Source organism: Xenopus laevis, chromosome 2L (assembly GCF_017654675.1).
Source record: "Xenopus laevis strain J_2021 chromosome 2L, Xenopus_laevis_v10.1, whole genome shotgun sequence".
Classification (NCBI taxonomy): Eukaryota; Metazoa; Chordata; class Amphibia; order Anura; family Pipidae; genus Xenopus; species Xenopus laevis.
The window spans coordinates 116977045-117002542 of record NC_054373.1 but is presented as its reverse complement, the minus strand read 5'-3'; the positions used below and the strand labels follow the sequence as shown (position 1 = coordinate 117002542).

General features: G+C 38.0%; 1 protein-coding gene across 1 annotated transcript in view; it reads right to left on the bottom strand.

The window, feature by feature from the left end:
• Window positions 1-4750: 4750 nt before the first annotated feature.
• The window catches only part of LOC108708421 (AF4/FMR2 family member 3), a 158006-nt gene continuing 137258 nt past the window's right edge, over window positions 4751-25498 (bottom strand). The window contains exons 10-19 of the mRNA XM_018247096.2: window positions 24673-24794; window positions 14698-14731; window positions 12123-12232; window positions 11684-11747; window positions 10343-10479; window positions 9242-9313; window positions 8766-8859; window positions 7269-7318; window positions 6756-6961; window positions 4751-6206 (exon numbers count right to left, since the gene is read on the bottom strand). Coding sequence (XP_018102585.1) covers window positions 6085-6206; window positions 6756-6961; window positions 7269-7318; window positions 8766-8859; window positions 9242-9313; window positions 10343-10479; window positions 11684-11747; window positions 12123-12232; window positions 14698-14731; window positions 24673-24794 — 1011 coding nt within the window. The 3' untranslated portion in view covers window positions 4751-6084. The remainder of the gene's footprint in view (window positions 6207-6755; window positions 6962-7268; window positions 7319-8765; window positions 8860-9241; window positions 9314-10342; window positions 10480-11683; window positions 11748-12122; window positions 12233-14697; window positions 14732-24672; window positions 24795-25498) is intronic.

Genomic DNA, 25498 nt, shown 5'->3' with positions numbered 1-25498 from the left:
AAATGCCTTTTATTACAGATGTTTATGATATATTGCTACTACAGGGCTGCATGGATTTGTACACAACCATGTGATGCAAACGTCAACCCTGAAAAATTCAAGGGGATATAGACACCAATATAAAGATGAGAATAAACTTGCTATTATCATGCACTTTTGCAATATACGCTTACTAACATAGAAACGTAAAATAAAATAGATTGCATCAGAACAGCATTTTGGGTTACGTATGGTTTGGGAAGTGAAATTAATTGGATTTAACTCAGTTGCTCCAAATGATTAGCTGACACTCAAATGTTTTTTTATAGATTACAATTTCTCAGTTGTAGAATAATGTAACCGGTAAGAGGCAGTAGAACATGTGACATTTAGCAACTGATGGTGTTATTTCCTTATAAAGAGACAATACAAATGTATAATGGTAATCGGGTTCCCAAAATGCATTGCAACATTTTGATTCAGCGCTACAACAACAAATTCAGGGAAAGCAATTCCTTATGAATTACTGTCACTGCTATGACACCTAATGGACGTTTTAGGTACTGTTTAGATTTAAATGTTCTTTACTAGTGATACGGCTTTTGGTTCAGTTGTTGAGGTTTTTCAGTCTATAAACTGCACTGCTATGTATCATTGTAACCCCCCCCCCCACCAAACACAATAGTTGGATGAAAAAGCTTTTGAACAATGATTGTATAAAAAAGAACCCACTTTGAAAGGCTAGGTTTCTATTTTTGCCCTAGAACCAGGACAGCCTGGGTACCATTCATCTATTTGTTCATCACAGAAAAATCAAACTGTAGTCTTAAAGGTAAACACCCAGATCCTGATTGATGTGTGTGACTAAAAACAATTAAATCTGATTAGAAACATGTACGTTTAGTTCTGTTCAGAGGCTGAACGATTTGATTTTCTCAGACTGAGAGGCCCTTGTATATATTGCCAGCTATAGTTTTACAAGTAGGGATACAATGATAGTTTTACCAAATACTAGAAGGAAATGAAAATGTATCTTCTACACTAATCTGTATAAAAACCAGAACGGCGAGGAATGGACAAAATATTTTCAAGAGTAAGTGTGGAATTATAAAGCAAGAAATCAAATGATTATGTTTTTCATGGTTAAACTGTCAGTCTTTGCATCTTAAGCACAGTAAATTGTTTTCAATATATCTCAGGAAAGATATATTTACATTATAAAGTCATGCAAATTAAAATACAAAAATATACTTGTCTGTGTGTTTTATACTTAAGTTATGTTTTATGTAGGCAATTTCCTATCTGCTGCTATATATTCTTTTTAGGTCTATTTCATTTCATTTTGTGATTTCACTTAAATGTTTGATAAAAGGAATAACAGAACTGCCTGGATTCAGTATAATGGTTAGAAATGGTTAGCTATTCCATGGAAAGTGAAAGAGGATGCATATATTGCTCTGGAAACTCCCTGCAGCCCTTCAGATTTTGCTGAAATACAACTACAGGTATGGGATCCATTATCTGGAAACCTGTTATCCAGAAAGCTCCGAATTATGGAAAGGCTGTCTTCCATAGAATCCATTTTATCCAAATAAGTTTTTAAAAATGATTTCCTTTTTCTCTGCAATAATAAAACAGTGCCTTGTACTTGATCCAAACTAAGATATAATTAATCCTTATTGGAAGACGAATCAGACTATTGGGCTTATTTAATGTTTACATGATTTTCTAGTAGACTTAAAGGGGAAGTAAAGTCTAAAATAGAATAAGGCTAGAAATGCTGTATTTTGTATACAAACATAAACATGAACTTGCTGCACCACAAGCCTAATCAAACAAATGATTTATGCTTTCAAAGTTGGCTACAGGGGGTCACCATCTTGTAACTTTGTAAAACATCTTTGCAAGACCAAGACTGTGCACATAGTCAGTGTGGTCTGGGCTGCTTAGGGATTGTCATAAATTATCAAAACAGCACAAATAATATCTGCCAGAAGCTGATACAGCAAGACTGATTAATAATCAGAATATGCAGACTGCACTGGGTCCTGTGTTGTAATGTAATCTAATATGGAGTTTATACTTTTTGTATTGTATTGTTTTTTGTATTGTTTAATACGAACTTTCTCCAACTCTGCAGAACCAGTGACTGCAGCAAAATAATCCTCCAAATAGAATCCCAGTTTATCTGTTTAAACTTGGCTCCATGATCTTTGTCCCTGCAGCTGGAGTTGGAAACTGTAAGGGCAGAGACCAATGCTGCTATTTCGGGAGATTAGCCGCCCAGCAACAAATTGCTTCTTCTTCGGGCGACTTTGTGAACTGTTAATTTAGTTGCACAATTCTAAAGGTTTACCCATGTATATATCCAATTTCTGCCAACATATTGCACATTTCATGTTTACATACTGTATTTATTGTGTATTTTAAGTGCCTTTTTGTGATATGTACTAGCTGGAGCCACGTTGTCTCGTCTCACTGTGTATTCGTATACTGCTGAGATGACAATAAAGTTTACTTTGACTTTGACTAATCTCCCTGAACTATCTTCCCACCGGCTACAATGTAAATCACCGGCCGGATGGCACTCGGATCACTTCGTTTTCCGAAGTCGCCCGAAGTTGCCACAGAGGAAACTTGGATAGTTAGGGACTGTCTGATAATTCCTATCCACAGCAGTAAAGAGTGAAGGGAGAATTTCACTGCATACGGTCAGGTTTCTTATAAAAACAGTACACATTTTTTAATTAAAGTATATTGAAGATAGGTTTTCTTTTTCATTAAAGAAAGTAAAAATTTGATTTTTTTTTGGCTTTATATGCCCTTTAAGGTATGTAGATCCAAATTATGGAAAGATCGGTTGTCTGTAAAACTCCTGGTACTGAGCATTCTGGATAACAGGTCCCATACCCTACCAAGCAAAATGCATGTAAATGCATGAAATACTCAGTGTTGTAACTACCAAGGAAGCAGACCCTGCAATTAACACAGAGAAGAATCCACCCCCCCCCTTCAAACTTGCAGCGTGATTTATTATGCATTGTTCCATAATATGGAAGATGTGAGTCTATGTGATTGTATAGTTAAGAATATTCAAGTCTAAGATACAGAGATAGCTACAGGCAGTAGCAGTAACAGGTCCTCTGGCAGAGGAATGTGGATGTTCCCCATTGGAACATCTGGCCAATCTGAATGCAAAAGATGTCCTGTTTAAAATGTTGTATCCATTCACTCCACAATTCAATTTACAATGAAATTATTAGCCTGATGGTGAAGTCGATCTGTATTGCTTTTGTACATATGATATAACTAGTAGTTATCCAATTAGGATTATTAGTCTCATGAGAACGAGGATTACATGTAAATTTATGTATCTGAAGACGTCTGCCATTTCGAACCCAAAGTGATTCCGATTTTGAACATGTACATTACTACTGTGCCATTTTCCTGCCAGTAGATAGATTTTACATTTTTAAGATTTTTAAAATCTAGTTATTTTCCATCCTTAAAAATTCTTAATGTACACTATAGGTACAGTATGGTGACTATGAAGATTTTCATTCATCCAGGTCATGGTATATCTAGTATAGGTAAAGCACTGCGTATCTTGACAGCGCTATATAAATAAATGATGATGATAGGTAAATCTAAAAACAACTGGACTTGCTGAGTAATCAATGAAGACGTTTCACTACTCACTAGACCCCCGCCTCTGTTCAGGGATGGTTTCTCCACCTTGACATGAATCGCCTCTGTCAAAGCAACAGCAACCAAACCCAACAGGAACACCAAATAGAAATAACCGCCCGGATACACATTGTATGCGAAACATAGTCATCCCATATGTAGCTGGAGTGTCAGAGAAACTCAGGAGGATTTTCAACAAACACCATGTCCGTGTGTTTTTCAAACCTAGCAACACACTGAGACAAAAACTGGTACACCCAAAGGATTCAACCCCTAAAGAAAAACAAAGCAATGTGGTATACGGAGTCCAGTGTAGCGAGGAGTGCACAGATCTATACACTGGGGAGACAAAACAACTGCTCACCAAGCGAATGGCTCAGCATAGGAAGGCGAACTCTACAGGGCAAAACTCAGCTGTCTTTCTACACCTAAAAGACAAGGGACACTCCTTTGAAGACAGCAAGGTCCAAATCTTGAATAAAGAAGACCGCTGGTTTGAACGAGGCGTGAAAGAGGCGATTCATGTCAAGGTGGAGAGACCATCTCTGAACAGAGGCGGGGGCTTCGACACCACTTGTCTGCTACATACAATGCTGTTCTAACGTCTGTACCCCGGCGGATTCAGAACACTTCACACATCCATTCATGCAACTCTCACAAGTAACACCTCTTTCTAGGAGTTGCATGACACATTGGATAATCCTATCACAGTAACTACATAGAATCTACACCTCTGTGAATTTCCTCAGATGTCACCTCTTTGAAGAGTTACAATGTGCCATTGTGATTGGATTAGTGGAAGAGTTTATATGCCGAGAACTTCCCACACCAGTCAGTTGAACTGAAGAAGCTGCTCGGATGAATAGTGAAACGTCTTCATTGATTACACAGCAAGTCCAGTTGTATTTAGATTTACCTATAATAGATATAGGTATGGTGGCATATGCAAATTGTTTTCTTTAAATGAGGCTGTTCATCAGGGACTTTTGGTTCTTCATCTGCTTTCCAGCATGGCCTTTGTTTGTAGGATGGGTAATCAGAAACCAAGGTAACCCTTATAGATATATTACATCATTCAGCAAAATAGAATAAGAAAAAACTGATTTTATTCATAGGGACACAAAGTGCCATCTTTATTATTATGCCATCCTCTGTAAAATCATCACATTGCTTTAGAAGAGTTATTACTAGGGCTTATTCACTGTGGGGATTTATGTCAGAAATGATGGCTACATTTCCCTGTAGTGCACTATTACAAGAGAATGTACAAGAGAATGTACAATGTACTATTACAAGTACATGGGAAAACAACAATACACATAGCTATTAAAAAACTCCAGTATGCACAAAACTGCTTATGTTGCTTTGGATAAAGATTACCAAGATGACTTGAAAAATCATGAACACTTGCTATGCATGTGTCTGGGATGCAATGAATGCAATGTGACTACAGAGAAGCGTCCCTGATTTTTCACATGTTATAAAAACGTTGGCAATTATTCTGCTTCCTGGCAAAATGGACACTCAGAATTTGACCTGATTCTAGCTGCAAACTGATATGGGGGCCTTGACTGGATGGAAGATATTGACAAATTGCTTTCAGTTACATTTTCTGACTATGCAACAAGGCATTAGTTTTCACACCAAACATGCAGTATACTGTAACTTTGGTTGAGTTTTAGTAAATGGTTTGCATAGGCAGAAAGAGTATCTAGTTGCAGCGCAACAAGCACTATGTAGTCTGGACATTCAGATCCAACTGCATCCAATGCAAATATAACCAGATTAGTTGTACCGTTGCCAAAAGGCCTGAACTGCATCAAATTCGATGAATTCTGAATAGAATAGTTTTCGTGTGCAGCCTTCTCAGGAATTACAGAATTTTTGATTCTGCACAAGACACAGAATAAGGGTGCTTTTCACATACACAGCCGGATATTCCCAAAGGCAGACTCAGCATGTGTCTACAGTATATATAACAGAGGGCATTGGTGTGGCAGGCACCATACATGACTGCATGGTAGCTGAATATCTGAATTTTGCTGGCTCACCAAACTGTGCTGTTCTATTATAAACAACAATGTAGACCTAAGGTGAATTTATGTTGTGATTGCTTCTTGCATTATCACCAGTTCCTTGACAGGAACACACAATAATCACATTCTGCCCTTAATGAAAAATATATCATCTTGCAACTGATTTCTCTAATCCAGTGCCAAAAGAGACCTTTCTACAATCTATCCCAGCAAGATAATAAAAGCAAAATGTAAATATGAGTAGTACTGTCCAATGCTGAGGAAAGAATCACCATTCTTTTTTAAAAAAAAATATTTTGACTTTGCTCTTGCACAGCACAGGGCCTTGAAAGAGAAAAGTCCAGTAGAAAATGATGCCACAGTTCTTAGGTCTTAAGATAGGCTAAAGCATGTGTGCACTTTGCCGTACCCAGTGAAGTCCTTGACGTGTGTACTGTACCAAGTGCTCCATCGAACTGTGCAGCGTGATCCCTCCCATTAGTGCATCAAGCTCATTAAAGAACTCTGAAAAAAAGAATTAAAAAAAAATTGAATGTACAAAAATGTGTATAACTCGGGACCATTGCATATTTCTATTTTTATTAGCAAGCAACATAATGGCATATTCATTAATTGAGCACGGAGAAGGGGAGCTTGGAGGTGGATTGAAGCCATATTGGGGTGAAGGACTAGTTATGAAAAATGTATTGGCAAGTACACTAATTGTAAATTTGTAATACCATGGATGGTATTTTACCCTCTAGGCCAGTGAAATACCAGCCAGATGGCAACCCTAAATACACCATGTTAATTATCATCAATACTTTAATGTCTGGCTGCTCTCATGTGATTTGTATGCTTTGAGTAACTGAAATAGATGTATGCAACATTATACTGTAACCACTAGGTTCTTCATTGCACACAGAAAAATAACATTCCTATGTTTTCCTGTGGCTACATACCAATATGATTAATTGCATTAAATGCAATGTAAAATAGGTACATTAAAAGTTTGAAAAATATGAAATATGACAACAGAAAGCAACAGGATGTAGATGAATTCAACATACTAACCTTGGTTGTCTTTGGTGAGATTATCAGCAATCTCCCAGTAGTCATAGCTGTGCAGAATGCTGTTAGTAATACTGACATGGTTTGCTGCCATCTGGTGGATTCGCTGGGGAATGCTAATGATAGAGCTGTTGGAGGTACTTCCTTGTGACCCAACAGAACTCACTGAAGAAGGACTGGGGGATGTGGGGGATGGAGCACCAGTGGTTCTACAAAATATAGATATGGTTATGCACAAAATGTGAATGTTAAACTAATACAACTAAAGTTTATTATTATTATTATTATTATTAATAATAATAATAGGAATTAAATGTGGGAGGTAAGCAGGATCATGGACACAGCAAGAAGCACTGGATTATCATCAAGCAAAGTTAGAAACACATTTGCAATAACAATAGCAAACTCTGCAACACCAATATTGCTATACAAACATGTTTGCTATGCTATTTTTGTTATATAATACACATAGAAATAACTACTAAAACAAATAGACATTGTGTGCCTTGTACTTACTTTCCATTGGAACTCTGTGAAGATGAAGCTTGAGAGGTTTTAGATGAGCTCTGTAAAACACAAGGCTACAATGAAATGTTACACCTTATATTGTCTACTGGTATATATACTGTACATGAAGTTTTCTTCTTCGTGGTTACCTCTCTTTCACTTGTTAACAAAAACATACACATTATAATCAGAAAAGAGTTTACTTGGACAAAGCATCATAGAACATTAGCTTGTTTTGTTACACCTTTTATTAATAGGAAAACTATACCCTCAGAATGAATACTTAAAGGGGTTGTTCACCTTTAAATTAACTTTTAATATGATGTAGGGAGTGATATTCGGAGACAATTTGCAATTGGTTTTATTTTTTTATTATTTGAGTTATTTAGCTTTTTTATTCAGCAGCTCTGATTGCTATTTCAGCACTCCATATTAACCTAGCAACCATACACTGATTTGAATAAGAGACTGGAATATGAATAGGAGAGGACCTGAATAAAAAGATGAGTAATAAAAGGTAGCAATAACAATACATTTGTAGCTTTACAGAACATTTGTTTTTAGATGGGGTCAGCGACTCCAATTTGAAAACTGGCAGAGTTTGTTCTGGGGGTTTGTTAGGATTTAAAAATTATTGCTAGGGGCACCTAAGGTGTTTAATGATGTGCTGGGGTGCTGTGTTATCCCCAGGGGAGGATGAAGCATATGGATTTAAGGGTATGTCTTAATATGACATTTTACATATATGAGTGATATGTGATATCCCTGCAGTAAGCACCAAACATTTGGGTTTTTGGTGTGCTACCACCATTAATGTGGATATGATCTTAAAAGTTTAAATGGTTGTGGTTAAAAGTGGGTGTAGTTTAAAAGGGGGAGTGATCAACACTGACTCCACCACGTAGGCCATAAAAATTCCAGCCCTCAGTACCACAGAAGTTGGACAGTACTGATGACTATATCATATTAAGCACCTTTTCAAGAAACTTACCAAACTGAAATAAATATATTATTAAATATTGCCCGTTTAAATATTTTACCTTGAGCCATTAAAAGGAAGACATTAACCCGGAATAGTAAAACATAACACAGGAAAGAAACTTGGTGCTTCACATACAATAGAAAACACTGAAACATATGACGAATAATTGAAGAATTTAATAATTAACGTCACTATATTTTGTTATTACAACTGTGTGTGGTTTATGTATTTTGACAAGGACAACTAGTGGTAACTTTTCCATTATGATTTATTATGGCTTCCCTGTGACATATATAATATGGAACCTCACTGCACACTGAATTCATGTTTGATCTGATATGGCAGTAAGTAGTTTATTCATCTATTTACTCCACAGTTTGAAGTGTATGTGTGTGGTCTGGTGTTACCAACTGTGTTCTGCTGATGTGCCAGTATGGGTAATTTAATAAAAGGGCAAAGTTTGTACCAGTTCTAGTAACCCACAGCAACCAATAAGTAGCTTTAATATATCTTAACTGACCTACCTTGAAATAGTCAATAAGAGCTTTTGAGTACTTCACAGCATGATCCCTTTTGAGTCTAAACATTCTCCAGTAGAGAAGAGCCAAACATCGATAGCTATAAAACAGTTAAAAACTGTTTGTCAACCATTAGAGGAAAGTGACGTGAAAATATAACATTTCAACTTAATATTAATATATAGATAAAGCGTAACTAAGACTCTTCATTACAGCTTTTTTTAACCCTCAAAAACAGGTCTCAAAATAGCACAGTTCTTTATATTCTATGTGGTTGGAAACAGCTATCTGCCATTAATAGGGAACTTCTCCATAAGCAGCTTTGCAATATTTATTAACTCAAATGTTTATTGGCTTCAAATGTGTCCAAATTTTAGCACATGTGCTTGCACTTCAATGTGAATTGACCCAATTGTTCTGAAAAATGTCACCACTTTTTTTACCACTTTTCATCTAAATTAAATATAGGAAAAATGACAAACCATAATGCTGTTATTTTCTTGTCCCGGCTTGTTGCATTGGGGCCAGAGTGTGATTTTAACCTCAAGGCATACCTTCAAAACAATAAAGAAAATATTTCTGAAATGTGAGTCATGTCATAGGTGAAGTTTCCAATTAATTTATAATGTCCCATATCATGCCTACATATAGGTGTTTTGTGTTAATCACTGATAAATGACCTATTGGAGGCAGGTAAAGAAACAGGCCTGAAATATGTATTTATACCTTTCAGTTCAGATTACAAAGACTATGTATTTAATGCATACAAAAGAGAATATTGAAAAAGAAATAATAAAGTTTACACAGCAGCAGGGGCAAGTCTGCCCCAAAAATAACATTTAAGTGAACCTATTGTTTAACTTGTGGCCCTATTCTGATTAGTTGGCAGGTTGCCCCAGATGAGCTGTGGGCTTAGACTTGGGGTGATACTGTTTCATAACATATCTGCACAGTGTTTATACTACTAACTGATTTAAGAAATTCTGCATTCAATTGATGTTGCAAAAATGTAAAAGCGTATATTATATTCTAACTAAGGGTAAGGGCACATGTAGGGTTTTGTACAAATGAGGAAGAAAGTGGATCCGCTTTCATGTGCTCACTTATGTACTCCATTTACCCTTCTGCTGACTTTTCAATGTACCCAATTACAACCTCTGGACTTTTATTTCTGTAAATTACCTTGTTTATCCTCTGGTGTCAGTCTAATCACACTACAGGAGGAAAAGTGATAGAAGTATGTAGAGCAGGGATCCCCAACCTTTAGAATCCGTGAGCAACATTCAGAAGTAAAAGGAATTGGGGAGCAACACTAGCATGAAAAATGTTCCTGGGATGCCAAATAAGGGCTGTGATTGGCCATTTAGTAACCCCTATGTGGATTGTCAACCTACATTGAGGCTCTGGCAGTGCACCTGGTTTTTATGCAGCCAAAACTTGCCTCTAAGCCAGGAATTCAAAAATAAGCACCTGCTTTGAGGCCACTGGGAGCAAAATCCAAGGGGTTAGAGAGCAACATGTTGCTCACGAGCTACTGGTTGGGGATCACTGATGTAGAGGTAACTTTTGAAGTCAATACCTACCTTATTAGCTCTACTGTTTCAGCATACATTGTATATGGAGATTTTGACTCAATGGGGCCATGCTCCATTGCATTCCCACACTCAATGAACAATAGGGCTGCTTCCGTATAATTCAGAACTTTGTCAAATTTGTCCATCTTGGCAAGAAAACAAATGGAAATGTTCAAAACCACAGTAAATCATCACCTAGATTTCATAAGCTCAGGCTTAATGAAATACTATTTGTCCATTTGACAAATAACATTATCCATGGACATATTTTACAATGTCATTATTATTTCTTGTAAAAGAGAAATAATAATGATATCATTATGAAATCTACAGCTACATTAAATCCGTTGCTAATTTGTTCTTACAAGTGCATTGATAAGTGATGTTGTAGGGAAGTGACATGGGTTAGTTAGTACGAAAGGAACACTTTCATTAAAAATGGTTGGCTTTTGCCTGAAGAAGTATGCATGGTTTAGTGAATAACAGTTGTGAAAAATACTGATTTACTTTTTTTAAAAATTCTAGCTCTGGATATTTAAACACACCATGTGATTGCTTACAATTTTTCATGCTAAGAAATGCACTATCCAGAATAAAATCATAACAGACTGGTGTACTGAAAATGATTGAAATGTGATTTTTGCATTATTTCATTAGGATAAATCCCTATACAATTCCTGGTGGGAATGGCTACTCACATGCTGCCAGATCACATCATGGTATCATGTAACCAGTAACCACCCCTGTGTGAATGCCTTGACTAGCTAATTTGTGATCAGTGGCATTACAAAAAAATGGCAAGTAAAGAGTAAAGTAAAGATGCCATCATTCTCATAAAACCAGTTGGTTGAAGTAAACAGAAGTTGAAATTTAGAATAGCAGCAGGCTATAAATTCTCTCATAGACTAACTTTTAATCAGCCATCTGTCCAGTATTAATGATGCCATCATGTTCTGTAGCATCTAAGGGCTAAGTAATGAAAGTGGATGGCATGTATTTACATGGAATGTGCTATAAAGAGGTTGCACCTGATTTACTACACAGGACAGGATTCTCAGCGTGGGGCAGGTTTACATCCTAACCTTTTTCGAGGAGAGCTGCTAAAAAGCAATCTTAATCCAGTTTTAAAGGAGCCTCTTACAAAAAAACTATTTAATTAGCTATTTTAAAGTCATTGTGTGACAGAGAAGCTCAATAATACAAGCATTTCTTAATTTAACAAAGCCAGTCATGCTTGTAATAGCTTTTATAATTATGTTTTAGGGGTTGTACTGATGAAAACTTCATGCACATAAAATACCAGGACAAAATTAGTTTAGCATAATGTAACTGGGAAGAAAATGTTCTCACCATTGCATCTGCTTTATGCTTCATCTGTTTAGCTTCTTGCATAAAATAATCGGCACTGCAAGGCCTACACGATGAGAATACAAACTCATTTATCAGCTACGACCATGGGTCTGCATTCATTATTGCAAAAAATATAAACTATAATATGTTCACATACAATGCAGCCCTTAAAGTAAGCCCAACTTTGTGCTTTCTTTCAGTCTTAAAAATATTACTAAAGATTGAGCTTTCATTAAAAAGACAATCATATGCAAACTGAAATTAAACGTGCAAGTTATGTAATGGCATGCACAAATCATTAGGCATCATGTATAGAGAGGTAGTAAAACATAAACTAAGCGTGACACTGAAGGTAGTCTCTTAACTTGGTCCTTTAGCTGATGCATGCAGAATATTCTGTATAAACTGTACACAAACACAGATATACAAACATACTTACCTATTGTCAAACAACACCTGCCTTCTTAAATCTTTGCGTTCATGGGACATTAAGTGCATATCCTCTCTATGACCCAAAGGGTTGTTGTCTGAAGGAACATGGTTGTATCTCTAAAAATAAACAATTCTTGCATATGTCAAATAACATAATTTAGACATTATAATTGATTATTTTGGTTCATATATATTTGTTTCATCAGAGATTTAGGGGCCCATTTACTAAGGGTCGAAGTAAAATTTCTAACTCAAAAACTTTGAATTTCGAAGTAATTTTTGGGTACCGTATATACTCAAGTATAAGCCGAGTTTTTCAGCACCCAAAATGTGCTGAAAAATTCTACCTCGGCTTATACTCGAGTCAATGGCTTGCAGCGCTGCAAGGGCACCGGGAAAATATATTTTGTTGGAGTCGAAGTTGCTGAGGACCTCCCACAAAGTCCACCATCACTCCCCTCAATAAAAGTGTCTACGTCGGGTGCCCAGGACGAAACAAGGGCAGCACGCAGTGCTAACGCATTTGAAAAATACCTGCTATCGCTTCCCATTGGAGTAACGAACTTCCAAAAGGGCCAGCCAGGTGCCGCGTTGCTGGAGGCGGAAGTGCAGAACAGATGACAACTTCCTTCCGGTGTTCTCCTGCTATACCGCTGCTGTCCCGAACCGCTCTCTCACCCCCCTCTGGCCCATGGAGCCCGATGCCTCCCTGCGGGACTACCTGAAATCAGAGCCGACGGCTGCAGCACAGGAGAGTTTCCAGTTCCGTATTACTTATGCTGTTCGGCAAACTGCGGGACACGGCACTGTTCCAGCGGTGGCTCACTAAGAAGAGTTGCTGCAGAACCGCACGGTGGGCCGCCTGCTGGAGGAGGCACTGCCCGTGTTCTGCTACTTGTGGCTCCTCAACGCCCCCGGGGAGCCCCTGATGAGCTGCAGTTCGAGCTGGAGATGGAGTACAGCAGTGTTCGACAAGTCCGCCTCCCTGTCTGTGCGTCTGGCACCATGCCTAACTACACAATCAGGTACTGGGGGTGGGGTAAGCCCTGGCTCCTGCCCAACTAAAAGATTATGAGCTGGAGGGAGAAGAGACGAGCAGGAGAAAGGGAGAAGAGCAGCAGGGAGGGAGGGAAAAGAGAAGGAGGAAGGGAGAAGAGACAAGCAGGAGGGAGGTAGAAGAGACGAGCAGGAGGGAGGATGCTGGGAGAGAGCATCCCTCTAATAATGGGCTACACATGTTGCAGGATTGCAAGCTGACTGGGCAAGCTCATGTGCCTGCATTTATGCTGTGCCAGTGGCTGGCATGTGAATGGGCTCCTTACTAATTGCCATTACTTGACCTGTAGTTTTACATATAAAAGTACAGTCCTGCAGAGCAGCCCAGAAAAACACATTATCACCATTGTCCCCTCAATTCTCATTCTATAGTCACTACAACTTGTGTGTCCATTAAGGGGGTATGAGGCTGCACTCTCTGCCCATGTGCGTCTCGGCACCCTGCTTTGCGCTGTTCACCCTGTGATGCATTTCTCACCCCTAGGCTTATACTCGAGTCAATAAGTGTTACAAGTTTTTGTAGGTAAAATTAGGTACCTCGGCTTATACTCGGGTCGGCTTATACTCGAGTATATACGGTACTTCGACCATCGAATAGGCCAAAATATTGTCTCTTTAAAAAACTTTGACACTTTGCAACCTTAAACCTGCCGAATTGCTGTTCAGCCTATGAGGGAACCTCCTATAACCTATCTGAGCTGTTAGCCAAGTTTTGAGAAGTCTAAGGTTTTTTTGTAAAAACGTACAAATCAAACGATTCGAAGGATTTTATCAGGCAACCGTACGATTTTAATTTTAAGGAAAAAACCTTCGACTTTGATCATACTACACCTATTCGATGGGCGAATTTCGAAGTTTTTTCACTTCGAAATTCGCCCCTTGATAAATCTTCCCCTTCAATTCTTTTTGGAATGGAAGTAGGAAAATAAGCAGAAGTTTTCTTTATGGTTCAAAAGCGTTATACCTTTAAAGTCATTTGTCAGAAAAGACTACAATGACAATGCAGCATAGAGTTAAATACCTTATAAAGATATAAATGATGGCTGATTTTTGACGTTTTGCAGTATGGAAAAACCAACCATCAGTTGCAGATTCAAACCAAATCTTAATCCCTATTAGCAAAGTCAGAGCTGATCACAAAACATCAATGAAGCTTAAATTCTGTAATGAAAGGAACCGCTTTTCTTGTGTGCCTCTCTTTAGCTTTGTTTATCCAAGTGAATGGGGCATGGTCTATAATGAAAATAAAGTGCCACCCTAATAGATAATACAAGACCTACTTGTTAGCCAGACACTCCCTCTCTACAATGCTGTAAAAATAACGCTGGGTATTCCTCATCATTAACTTCCTCGGTTTTTCTTTTTGATAAATATTAAACAAACACATCACACAAATAGAAATGGTCACACATAAATAGCTTCAAAAACTGAATAGCCATAATGCAGGTAAGCTTGATGACTTGCTTATACTTAAAATGCATTTTTATGATTCCTCAATGAATAATCCAGGTTAAAAATTCCCTTACCTGATAAACATGAGATTTTTCAGTTGTGCTGGTCCTGCAGGAAGATAATGTAAAAAAGTTTTACATTCCCATTTCTAGGCGTGCTTCTATAATAACATGACTAGAATATGCAAGGTGATTTTGGCTGGCAAAGTAAACCTCATTTAGAAGCGTCTGTTCATGAAATAAATTATTAGTTACTAGGCTCACTCCTGTGGGTCTATACAGAGGCAGAAAGCAATGCTGAATGCTGAAAAACACAGATCAAGGCCTAGTTTTGATGTATTCAGCTTTAGCCTTTATCCCTTAGGAATGACTGTTGCAAATAACACATGTGGGGAGGAAATGCTTGTGGGCACCTGCACTTATGGGTCAAGCAAATTCTACATCAGAATTGGTTTTTCAGGGTGCCTGGATATTTCTCCTTCATGTAGTGTCTTCAAATTGTAGCTAAATGTATATGTATTAGCTATTATCCAGAATTATGAAAATGTCACTTTCCATAGAGTCCATTTTAAGCAGACAATTCTGATCATATGACTAATTCCATATTTAACTGTAATAATAAACCACTAACTTTTATTTGATGGTAATTATGCTAGCATAACTTTATGTTGGTAGCAAAACAATCCAATTGGGTTTAGTCATATGTGTCAGAATCGTCACTTTGCTACGCCATGCAGTGTCTGCAAAATGTAACTAAAAGTAGATATATTAGATGTACTGTATGCTTCAACCTTGGGAGTAAACACTCTGCATCTGATTTCTACAGAATTCAAACAATATGATATCCAAGTGTCTCGTCAAGCATTCTGCTCGAACTTTATATACAAACAGTCATACTAACTGCTCTTGCATACAAATAAGAGAGCCTCATGAGGTCAAAGTAAGGCAGCAATAAAAAAAAACAAAAAAACAAGTGTGTCTAAAAGCAGCTGGATAAATACCAGAGTGTTGGTTAAATATCTGTTGAACTGTGAATAAGTGTACCTAAGAAAGTGGCATTATACTCTTATCTATGCATTAATATCTCTCTAGAATCCTAAGAGCTAGACAAGAAGTACCCAAACTTTTGTCCTCCATGGTTCCATGGGTTCGGTAAATCAGTACTGTGATTTGCTGTGAACTAGTCTTCTGTGGTATATCAGTATCCAGCACTCCCCATGAGACTTGTGTGTAATACACTTGTGTATTGATAGCAGGATGGAGTACTGATGTGCTTTTAGTAAAATTATGCCTGGAAGGACTCAACAGTGAAGCTGAAGTTCTGCTGAACCAAATGGTTGGTCCTTGCTGATTACTGGAACTGAGATAACTCGGTTAGAGAGGTAGAAATTTTTATGCAAATTCATTACTCCATATATATATATGAAATAAATCATCCCTTTATTTCAATGGATCAGCCAGTTTCTACCACTAGTCTGTGGTCACTTTTCCTAATAACACAGTATGTTTGGTTTGTAGCTTTTTGTAGTTCCAAAAGCTTGGAGCACAAACTGAAACTGCAGATGGTCAGGAGGGGCTTACTGCAAATAAATGTCTGTGATTCAATGCCTGTTTAGTTGCCCTATAGCCAATAGTCATATAGTGATCTTACCAGTTTTAAACATGTGTTACTAGAGATCCAGCTAGATTTTGTACAGTGGAGTCCACCAAGACACTGCTGTGTACCTGTTACCAAAGAAGATATCTAAGCACATTTTGAGCAACTCCCTTTACTTATAGTTGAAAACTATCCACGATGATATTGACCTTAAAGACAAAGAAGCTAATACTCAGAAATCAAGGAATTTCCCATGCTCATGATCAGGCTTGAGTGCCTTTCAATCAATTTCACCAGCATCTGGTTGGGAGACAGAACCTGGGAGGAGAGTGGGAAATTTGTGGCATGGTTGTAAGATCTTGTGCTGCATAGGGCTGACCTACACAAAAAACAACCCAGCAGCCATATGCTTGTAATGAAATAGAATTCCCCATATAACCTAATGATTTAGATACCTCTTCAATACTCAGAATTAGTCCATATGGTTTGTGAAGAAAACCACATGCTTTGAAGATTTTACTAAACTGTTCAATCATTCCTGTACACATTGGTCTCTCAGCTTTCTGATCCAATCTGTTAGCCTATCAGAACTGAAATCCCTTTTGGCCAGTGATTTCCAACTACACATTCTGCAATTCAATCATTCTGTCTTGTTTGCCTGACAGGGTCAGACTGGAGCATGGGGGCCACTAGGTTCCACACTTTAGGCCCCCCGTGCACATGGGCGAACATAAGCTGAAACCCAGGAGCGCATGCGCGACCACGACACAAACGCTGGTGCGTACTGCGCCGCACACTTTTTTCTTGGGGCCTGGCAGATTAGGGGAGAGGGCCTACACATATTTGTGAACAGATCCCACATGACTCTACTCTTTGGCCAAAAACAGAGAACCTGATTATCTGAGAATGGAGAAACTTGATACAGGGAAAGGATCTGTTATCCAGAAACACATTATCCAGAAAGCTCTGGATTACGGGAAGGTAGGGTTGCCACCTTTTCCAGAAAAAAATACCGGCCTTCCTATATATTTATCTTTTTTTCCCTATTAATAACATTGGGATCAACCATCATTTTTACCGGCCAGGCCGTTAAAATACCAGCAAGGTGGCAACCCTATGGGAAGATCCAAGAAAACACTGGCACTCAAAGGCAAGCAAATGCAGGGTTATACCCTTGCGTATTTTATTCTGCAAACGTGCAACAGACCCCTCAGACCCCGAAACGTTGCACGTTTGCAGAATAAAATACGCAAGGGTATAACCCTGCATTTGCTTGCCTTTGAGTGCCAGTGTTTTCTTGGATCGTTTGTTGAGGAGGGTGCTGATCCCTCCAACACCGTGCACCAGGTGCTGAACTTTCAAAGGCCAGGGTGTGCGAGCGGGCTACAATATTCTGCAACCCTACAGGAAGGCCATCTCTCATAGACTCTATTTTGTCCATATAATCCAATTTTTTAAAACTGATTTTCTTTTTCTGTATAATAATAAAACAGTGCCTTATACTTTATCTCAACTAAGATATAATTAATCCTTATTGGAAGCAAAACCAGCCTATTGGGTTTATTTAATGTTTACATGATTTTCTAGTAGATGGAGATCCAAATTACAGAAAGATCTGTTATCTGGAAACCCTCAGGTCCCAGGCATTCTGGATAACAGGTCTCATACCTGTACTAATAAATTGGTGTATTCCATTTACCCTTCATAGGAAGAAATACACAACTGAACCTATCAAGAAGAACCTCATCAATAGAAAGAATTACATTTAAAACTGATGATGGCCAAAGCAGACATCAGCAATTAAACATCTGCACAAAGCAAGTATTGTGTTTTCTTTTAGAAATGTATGATATAAAACTCAGGCTTGCAGATGAAGAGGCCATAAAATAATCTGGATATTGGACTTTTAGAAAGCAGCCTGGTAACTTGACTGAAAAAAAAACTTGGATTTTGCGAGATTTATTATACCACAAGGATGGAAAAAGTCAGAATGTGAAAATCCTCCATCTCAGATCTGCCGAGGTTGTATATAAGTCAAAGGGAGAGTTCTCTATCCTTCTAGAGGACGTTTTTGTGGTCTGCACTGGATTTAGTCAGAAAATCGAACTATTTCGGGCTTTTTAGTTCTCACTTTTAGGGAAATAGCCCGAAAAAATTGAGAGATTCAGGAAAAAACCCAGAAAAAATCGTACAATTCGAATTACAATTTCTGACGATTATGTGACTGAAGGTAGCTTAACCCTAAGGTAGCTTACGTCTAGTTTTTATGGACATGGCCTGTACAATTGTGGTTTAGAAGGTAGATTATAATAATGATATATAAGGAGGAAATAAAGCGGCATAAGAAAAAATGCACATGAAAATTAAGTATGGTGTATACAGTGATATTCTACATTTTTGTTATTAAGATTCACAGCAACAGTTGCTGTATAAAAAAAAAGTAAATATTGATCAAAGAAATCCATTGTTTCTTTTGTGCTGATTAACAACAGTGATAATATCACAGTATTTTATCCTATTTTTACAAACTATGTAAATGCTGGCGCAGTAAACGTCTTGTTGATGATTAACTACACCAATTACATACACATATTTTGTAAAGATAATTTGTCATCTACATGGAAAATTCTGGTTTCAGCCCTTCAGACCATTATTTTTGATATTAATTTGCACAGATGTTGTCACTTTCTCCATAAAATGCTGAGTTTTAGAAACTTTCCTAGCTGTACTTTTATAAATGCAGTCATTTGGCTGTATCAAGGCATAGCTATTTATTAGGTTATTAATAATACAGTATTCTTTTAGATTAGGGTCATGTGGGACTTCATGCAAAGTGAGCCTGGTGATACTGCTGGTAGCTGTAAATCTGGCCTTTGGTGGATTTAAAGAACATACGTGTACTAAATAATTACCACTACCTTAATATATGCATAGGGGAGTGTCATTCTTACATAATATATAATACATAAAAAGCCATGAATATCCTGTAAATTATATCCTTATAAACGGTGAGTAGTGATGTCATCAGTTATAAACGGTGAGTAGTGATGTCATTTCTGTCACATGACATGACTCGGAGTTCCATGACCTGTATAAAAACACTCGGCCTTCGGCCTCGAGTTTTTATATGGTCATGAAACTCCTCGGTAACTTATAATATCCTTATATTTTACAAGAGGGGGTACTTTATTCACTATATTCAGCATTTCCTTCTCTTGTAGCTATAGGCACTGAAGTTATATCTTATTTATTCTTAATTTTTTTATCAAATCTTCTAAACCACTGAATTATATGTTTTCAGAATTCTGCATGTAGAAAAGCAACAACACCAATTTTAAAAGGTGAATATGTTCCCTATATCCTGATATATCATTTGTGGGGGTACTGTCTTATTCAGAAGACATAGCAAATTGCTAGGAAGTTTTTTTTTTTTATGTCATTTTGGTATGGACCTGAAATCTTTTTTTTCATTGATTTCCATGAAGAATCATGTCCGTCTAAATAGCTGAAGGTATGTACTTTTTAGAAATATATTGTTATGTTGGCTATGAAATAGCCAACATACTGTTCTTCGAGTTCAGCTCGTTCTTCTTATTATTATTGGCGAACCCCATTTTCTAAACGCTACTCCTCCTACAGTTTTAGGGGTCCAAGCGCCAAACTTTCCACACTTATTCCTCTTATAGCAAAGTACGTTGCTTGTGCTTTAATAAGCGATCCCACCCACCCCGCCCCTGTGGCGACCCCCCGACGACCCCTTTTTTCCCATTGACTTTGACAGGGAAAAATTTCAAATCGCCGCCACTCGTACAGTTTTGAAGATACAGTCCCCAAACTCGGACCACATATTGTTGATGTCACCCCGAATAAAAATAAGTATTTTGGGGGGGCACCCCAAAGTGGGCGGAGCTACCAACGCCCAATGAAAATTTAGCAATTTTCTATACGCTACTCCTCCCAGAGGTTTAGGAGTACAATTATGATACTTTGCACACTTGTTCGGCTCATACCCGAATAGGTTGCTTGTGCTTTGTTAAGCGATCCCACCCTCCGTGCCCCTGTGGCGACCCCCGACGACCCCATTTTTCCCCATAGACTTTCATTGGAAAACTTGAAACTTTTGCCACTTGTACAGCTTTGAAGTTACACTCACCAAACTTGGGTCATTTAGTCATGGGGTGAAGCTGAAAAATTCTGTCCTATTTTGGGGACCCACCCCGCCCCTGTGGCGACCCCCCGACGACCCCTTTTTTCCCATTGAGATTGACAGGGAAAAATTTCAAATCGCTGCCACTTGTACAGTTTTGAAGATACAGTCCCCAAACTCGGACCACATATAGTTGATGTCACCCCGAATAAAAATAAGTATTTTGGGGGGGCACCCCAAAGTGGGTGGAGCTACCAACGCCCAATGAAAATTGAGCAATTTTCTAAACGCTACTCCTCCCAGAGTTTTAGGAGTACAATTATGAAACTTTGCACACTTGTTCGACTCATACTCGAATAGGTTGCTTGTGCTTTGTTAAGCGATCCCAACCTCCGTGCCCCTGTGGCGACCCCCCGACGACCCCTTTTTTCCCCATAGACTTTCATTGGAAAACTTGAAACTTTTGCCACTTGTACAGCTTTGAAGTTACACTCACCAAACTTGGCTCATTTAGTCATGGGGTGAAACTGAAAAATTCTGTCCTATTTTGGGGACCCAAAAAAGTGGGCGGAGCCGCAAACAACCAATCAGATTTTCCCTATTGACTTCAATGAGAAAATGTAAACAGCTGTAATTCTCACAGTATTAAAGCTAGAGCTCTCCCAAACTTGGCACCGTGGGTCACTGGGTGACTCGGCTAAAATTTACCTAAAGTGGGCGGAGTCTACAACAGCCAATCAAATTTCAGCCATTCAAATAAATAGGAAAATGTTAAACTGCTGCCGCTCTTAGACGGTTAATGGCAGGGTCCTCAAACTTGGCACAGTTGGTCACTGGGGGACTGGGATTAAAATTAAGAAAAGTGGGTGGAGCCAAAACCAACCAATCAGATTTCTTTGATTGATTTTAATGAGAACAATTAAGAAGGCTGCCATTCTCTCAGTATTGATGTCAGGGACCTTGAATATCACAAATGTGGTCGCTGGGGGTTTCCACTTCAAGTTTAGAAAAAGTGGGCGGAGCCACCAACAACCAATCGAATTTCATTCATTGATTTTCAATAGAAAAAAATAAAAATGCTGCCATTTTTACACAATAAATGACAGCATTCCCAAACTTTGGAATGTTAGTCACTGAGTGACTGTGGTTCACAATTAGGAAAAAAAAGGGGCGGGGCAACAACAGCCAATCAGATTTCAGCCATTGACCTTAATTAAAAATGATAAACTGCTGCTATTATCACGGTTTAAATGCTAGGTGTACCAAACTTGGCTCAATTACTCACTGGGTGACTGCGGTCAAAATTTAGGAAAAGTGGGTGGAGCCAAAAACGGCCAATCAGTTTTCACCTATTGACTTCAATGTAAAATTTTTGATTACTGCCGTTCTCACAGTTTTAAAACCAGAGGTCCCAAACTTAGCACTGACCATGATTAGGTAACTGGGGTTAAAATTCAGAAAACTGGGCGGAGCTTAAGACAGCCAATCAGATTTCTTTGATTGATTTTAATGGGAACAATTAAGAAGGCTGCCATTCTCACAGTATTGATGTCAGGGACCTTGAATATCACAAATGTGGCCGCTGGGGGTTTCCACTTCAAGTTTAGAAAAAGTGGGCGGAGCCACCAACAACCAATCAAATTTCATTCATTGATTTTCACTAGAAAAAAATAAAAATGCTGCCATTTTTACACATTAAATCACAGCATTCACAAACTTTGAAATGTTAGTCACTGAGTGACTGTGGTTCATAATTAGGAAAAAAAGGGGCGGGGCAACAACAACCAATCAGATTTCAGCCATTGACCTTAAAGAAAAATGATAAACTGCTGCTATTATCACAGTTTAAATGCTAGGTGTACCAAACTTGACTCAATTACTCACTGGGTGACTGCGGTCAAAATTTAGGAAAAGTGGGTGGAGCCAAAAACAGCCAATCAGTTTTCACCTCTTGACTTTAATGTAAAATTTTGTATTACCGCCGTTCTCACAGTTTTAAAACCGGAGGCCCCAAACTTGGCACTGACCATGACTAGGTAACTGGGGTTAAAATTCAGAAAACTGGGCGGAGCTTAAGACAGCCAATCACATTTTACCAAACGCTATTCAATGGGAATATTTAAATTCCTGTCAATCTTACACTGTTAATGTAAGAGTGCTCAAACTTGGTCCATTTGGTGAAGGGGTGACTGGGATGCAAATTTTTAAAAGTGGGCGGAGCCAAAAATAGCCAGTTTGTTTGAATGGATTTCAATGGTAAAATTGGCTTTAAATTTCACCGTTTTAATCCGGATTCTACCGACTTTGTGTACTCTCTAGGCACCGGGGGCGACTGGGCAAGACACCTATAGCGTTTCATAGCCAACATCCCGTGGTTTCTTCAGAAACGACACCCTCTAGTTTGTTGGTGATATTACACAGGTATAGGGGTATTTAACTGAAAAATGGTGTACATAAAGAGAGCTCTGCCAAAATCTTCAGCTGTAATTTCCTTTATTGCCCCCAGTGCCAAAAAACAGCAGATGGATTGTTCTACCTAAGATATTGTATACACTTAGCCTGGGCCAGACAAAGTATAACATTGTGGATTCTCTGCAGGCAGATAAACTGCTGCCCTGCTGCTATGACCTTTGAACTGCAGATGACTTTTCAATGCCGAAATCTGCTGGCGGATGCTTTGGGTGAAAAAAGTAACATACAAACTAGACTTTATGCAGCAAATTGTAACAGGATGTCATGCAGTATAGTCAAAATACCCCAAAACCATCAACTTTGTAATATCTGGGCACTTCTTTAAGAGAAAGTTAAAAATGGCATCAAGCTGATGAGAATTTGGTTAAAACATTGTACCCTCACAAAAGCATTTCCATATGAACAACCAGGCAACTTGACTAGTTAAAGATTTGAATGACAATCCACAAGACCAGGGTTCCCTAACTATTTTTTTTAACAAAGAGGCACATTCAAATGTAAAAAAATTGGGGAGCAACACAAGCATGCAAAAAGTTCCTGAGGTGCCAATTATGGGCTGTGATTGAAAATCACAGCCTATAATCTGTTTGGCAGTACCAGAAGAGTGGCACCAGTGATACCATTTATCGCTCTTTTATAACATATCTAGCAGCTATATAATCATTTTGCAACTAGAATAAAAATTCCAAATGGGAAAGAGCTAGAAAGAAAAGGTATACTTTAAAGAAGAAGGAAAGGCTAAAATTAAGTTAGCTTTATCAGAAGTGTCTATATAAATACACCAGTAAACCCTCAAAGTAATGTTGCTCTGTCAAAAGAAACACAGCTTTTCTTTTCTTCTATGGTGTATACATGGCCTTTTGTATCAGACTTCCTGTTTTCAGCTTAAACCTCCAGGGCTAGGGCTTGAGCATGCTCAGTTTGCTTCTCTCTCCCTCCCTTTTCCTCCTCTCTGCTGTAATCTGAGCCCAGAGCTATGAGTGTGCAGGGAGAGTCTCAGGCAGAAAGCTAATACGGCAGCTGCTATCCTAAACAAACAGAGAGCTTCTGTTTACTTAGGTATGGCAAAGCATTCTGCAGAATAAACATAGTGTTATAACTTGCACTATTGTGGCTAAACTATTTGCAATAAGCTGCTTTGGTAGCTTTACTTTTCCTTTAACAAACAACAGCATACATTATGAAGCACATGTGCAAACTGTCTAGGAATATCATTGCCCACATCATAGTAAAAGTTAATTTTAACACAAAAGAACAAGAACCTGTTAAGGAAAAATGTAACCCCCACATACTAAGTGTGCTGATATAAACATATATAATAAATAAATCATAAATATTCACTGTTCATTCCCCTCGACTACCACTTAAGCAACATCAATGCTTGGCTAACTTTTATTTGGAGGCTTAAGGTGTCCTCTAAAAAGGCACTATTCCCCATTAGAACAGTGCGCAGTGGGCACATTTAGGCAATACAGTTTAACAGCTACTAGGATAAATCAGGATCGTCTTAAATATTGAAATATAATTTAGTTACTGCACAGTGTAATAGTATGTCATATTTCCCATAGCCATAGCCCAGGGTACAGACAGAGTCGCTCAGTGTATATAACTATAAGCTCTGGAAATTACCTTATACAGGTCACGTGTTGTTTTTACCTGTTATTTTGTACAGGTAAAGTATTGAAAGTTTAAAGTATGTTGTAAGAAGTACCAATTATACTTTGATTTTTTTTATGGCCAGGCATGTTGCTGCATGAGTAATTATAATTACTAAAAAAAATATCATCATTCTTTTCTCTTTGTTCTTATGCACTGAAAGAGCAAAATGGGGTACCTGATGGGGTTGGTGCTGTGTAAATTGGTCCTATCACAGCTTTCGGATGTAACAGTTTCTTGCAAACAGTTGTCCTTTTCTAAATGGTTTTTCTTTACTTCTCGAGATGCTTCATTTTCAGACTGCACAGAGCAAATATTATGGTTATGTTAGATGCACATTACACAAGTTTACCGATAAATATAACACTTATGGGGTTATTATCAAATGTCAAATTTGTGAGGTTTGTGAGTTTTTTTTTGCTTATTTATGAAAAAAACAGATTATAAAAAACTCGAATGAATGCAATTGTGTGTGTGGGGGGCTCAAATATTCAAATTGATTGAGTTATCAGCGAAAAAAAACAGTGAATACCTCAAATTGCTCAATCTTTCGAGTGAAAACCACTGAATAAAACCTGAAAATCACAAAGGCTAAAAACATCTTTAAATGGTTCAAGGGACCTCTGCCATTGGCTTCTATATGACCTCGACAGGTTTTACCTGGAGTATTTTCTGATTCTGGCTTTTTGCAGCTTTGGGGCATGAAAAATCCCCCAAAATTTCTAGTTTTTACTTAAACTACCCTAGAAAACCACAACTCGACCTTTAATTAATAACCCCCTTAATTTCACGTTTACCAAAACACTATTAAATTAATCACACTCGATTTTATACATGAAAAAGAAAGTTCATGTTCCAGAGCTTCATATATATTGGTGTGGTGCTGGTATTTCAGCTACATAATATAAAACACACTAATGTGACTTTTTTTTAAACGACTTCTCAACAGAATAAAGTCAAGTAAATAGATAATCACTCCAATGCAGATAGAGTCCTAGACTATA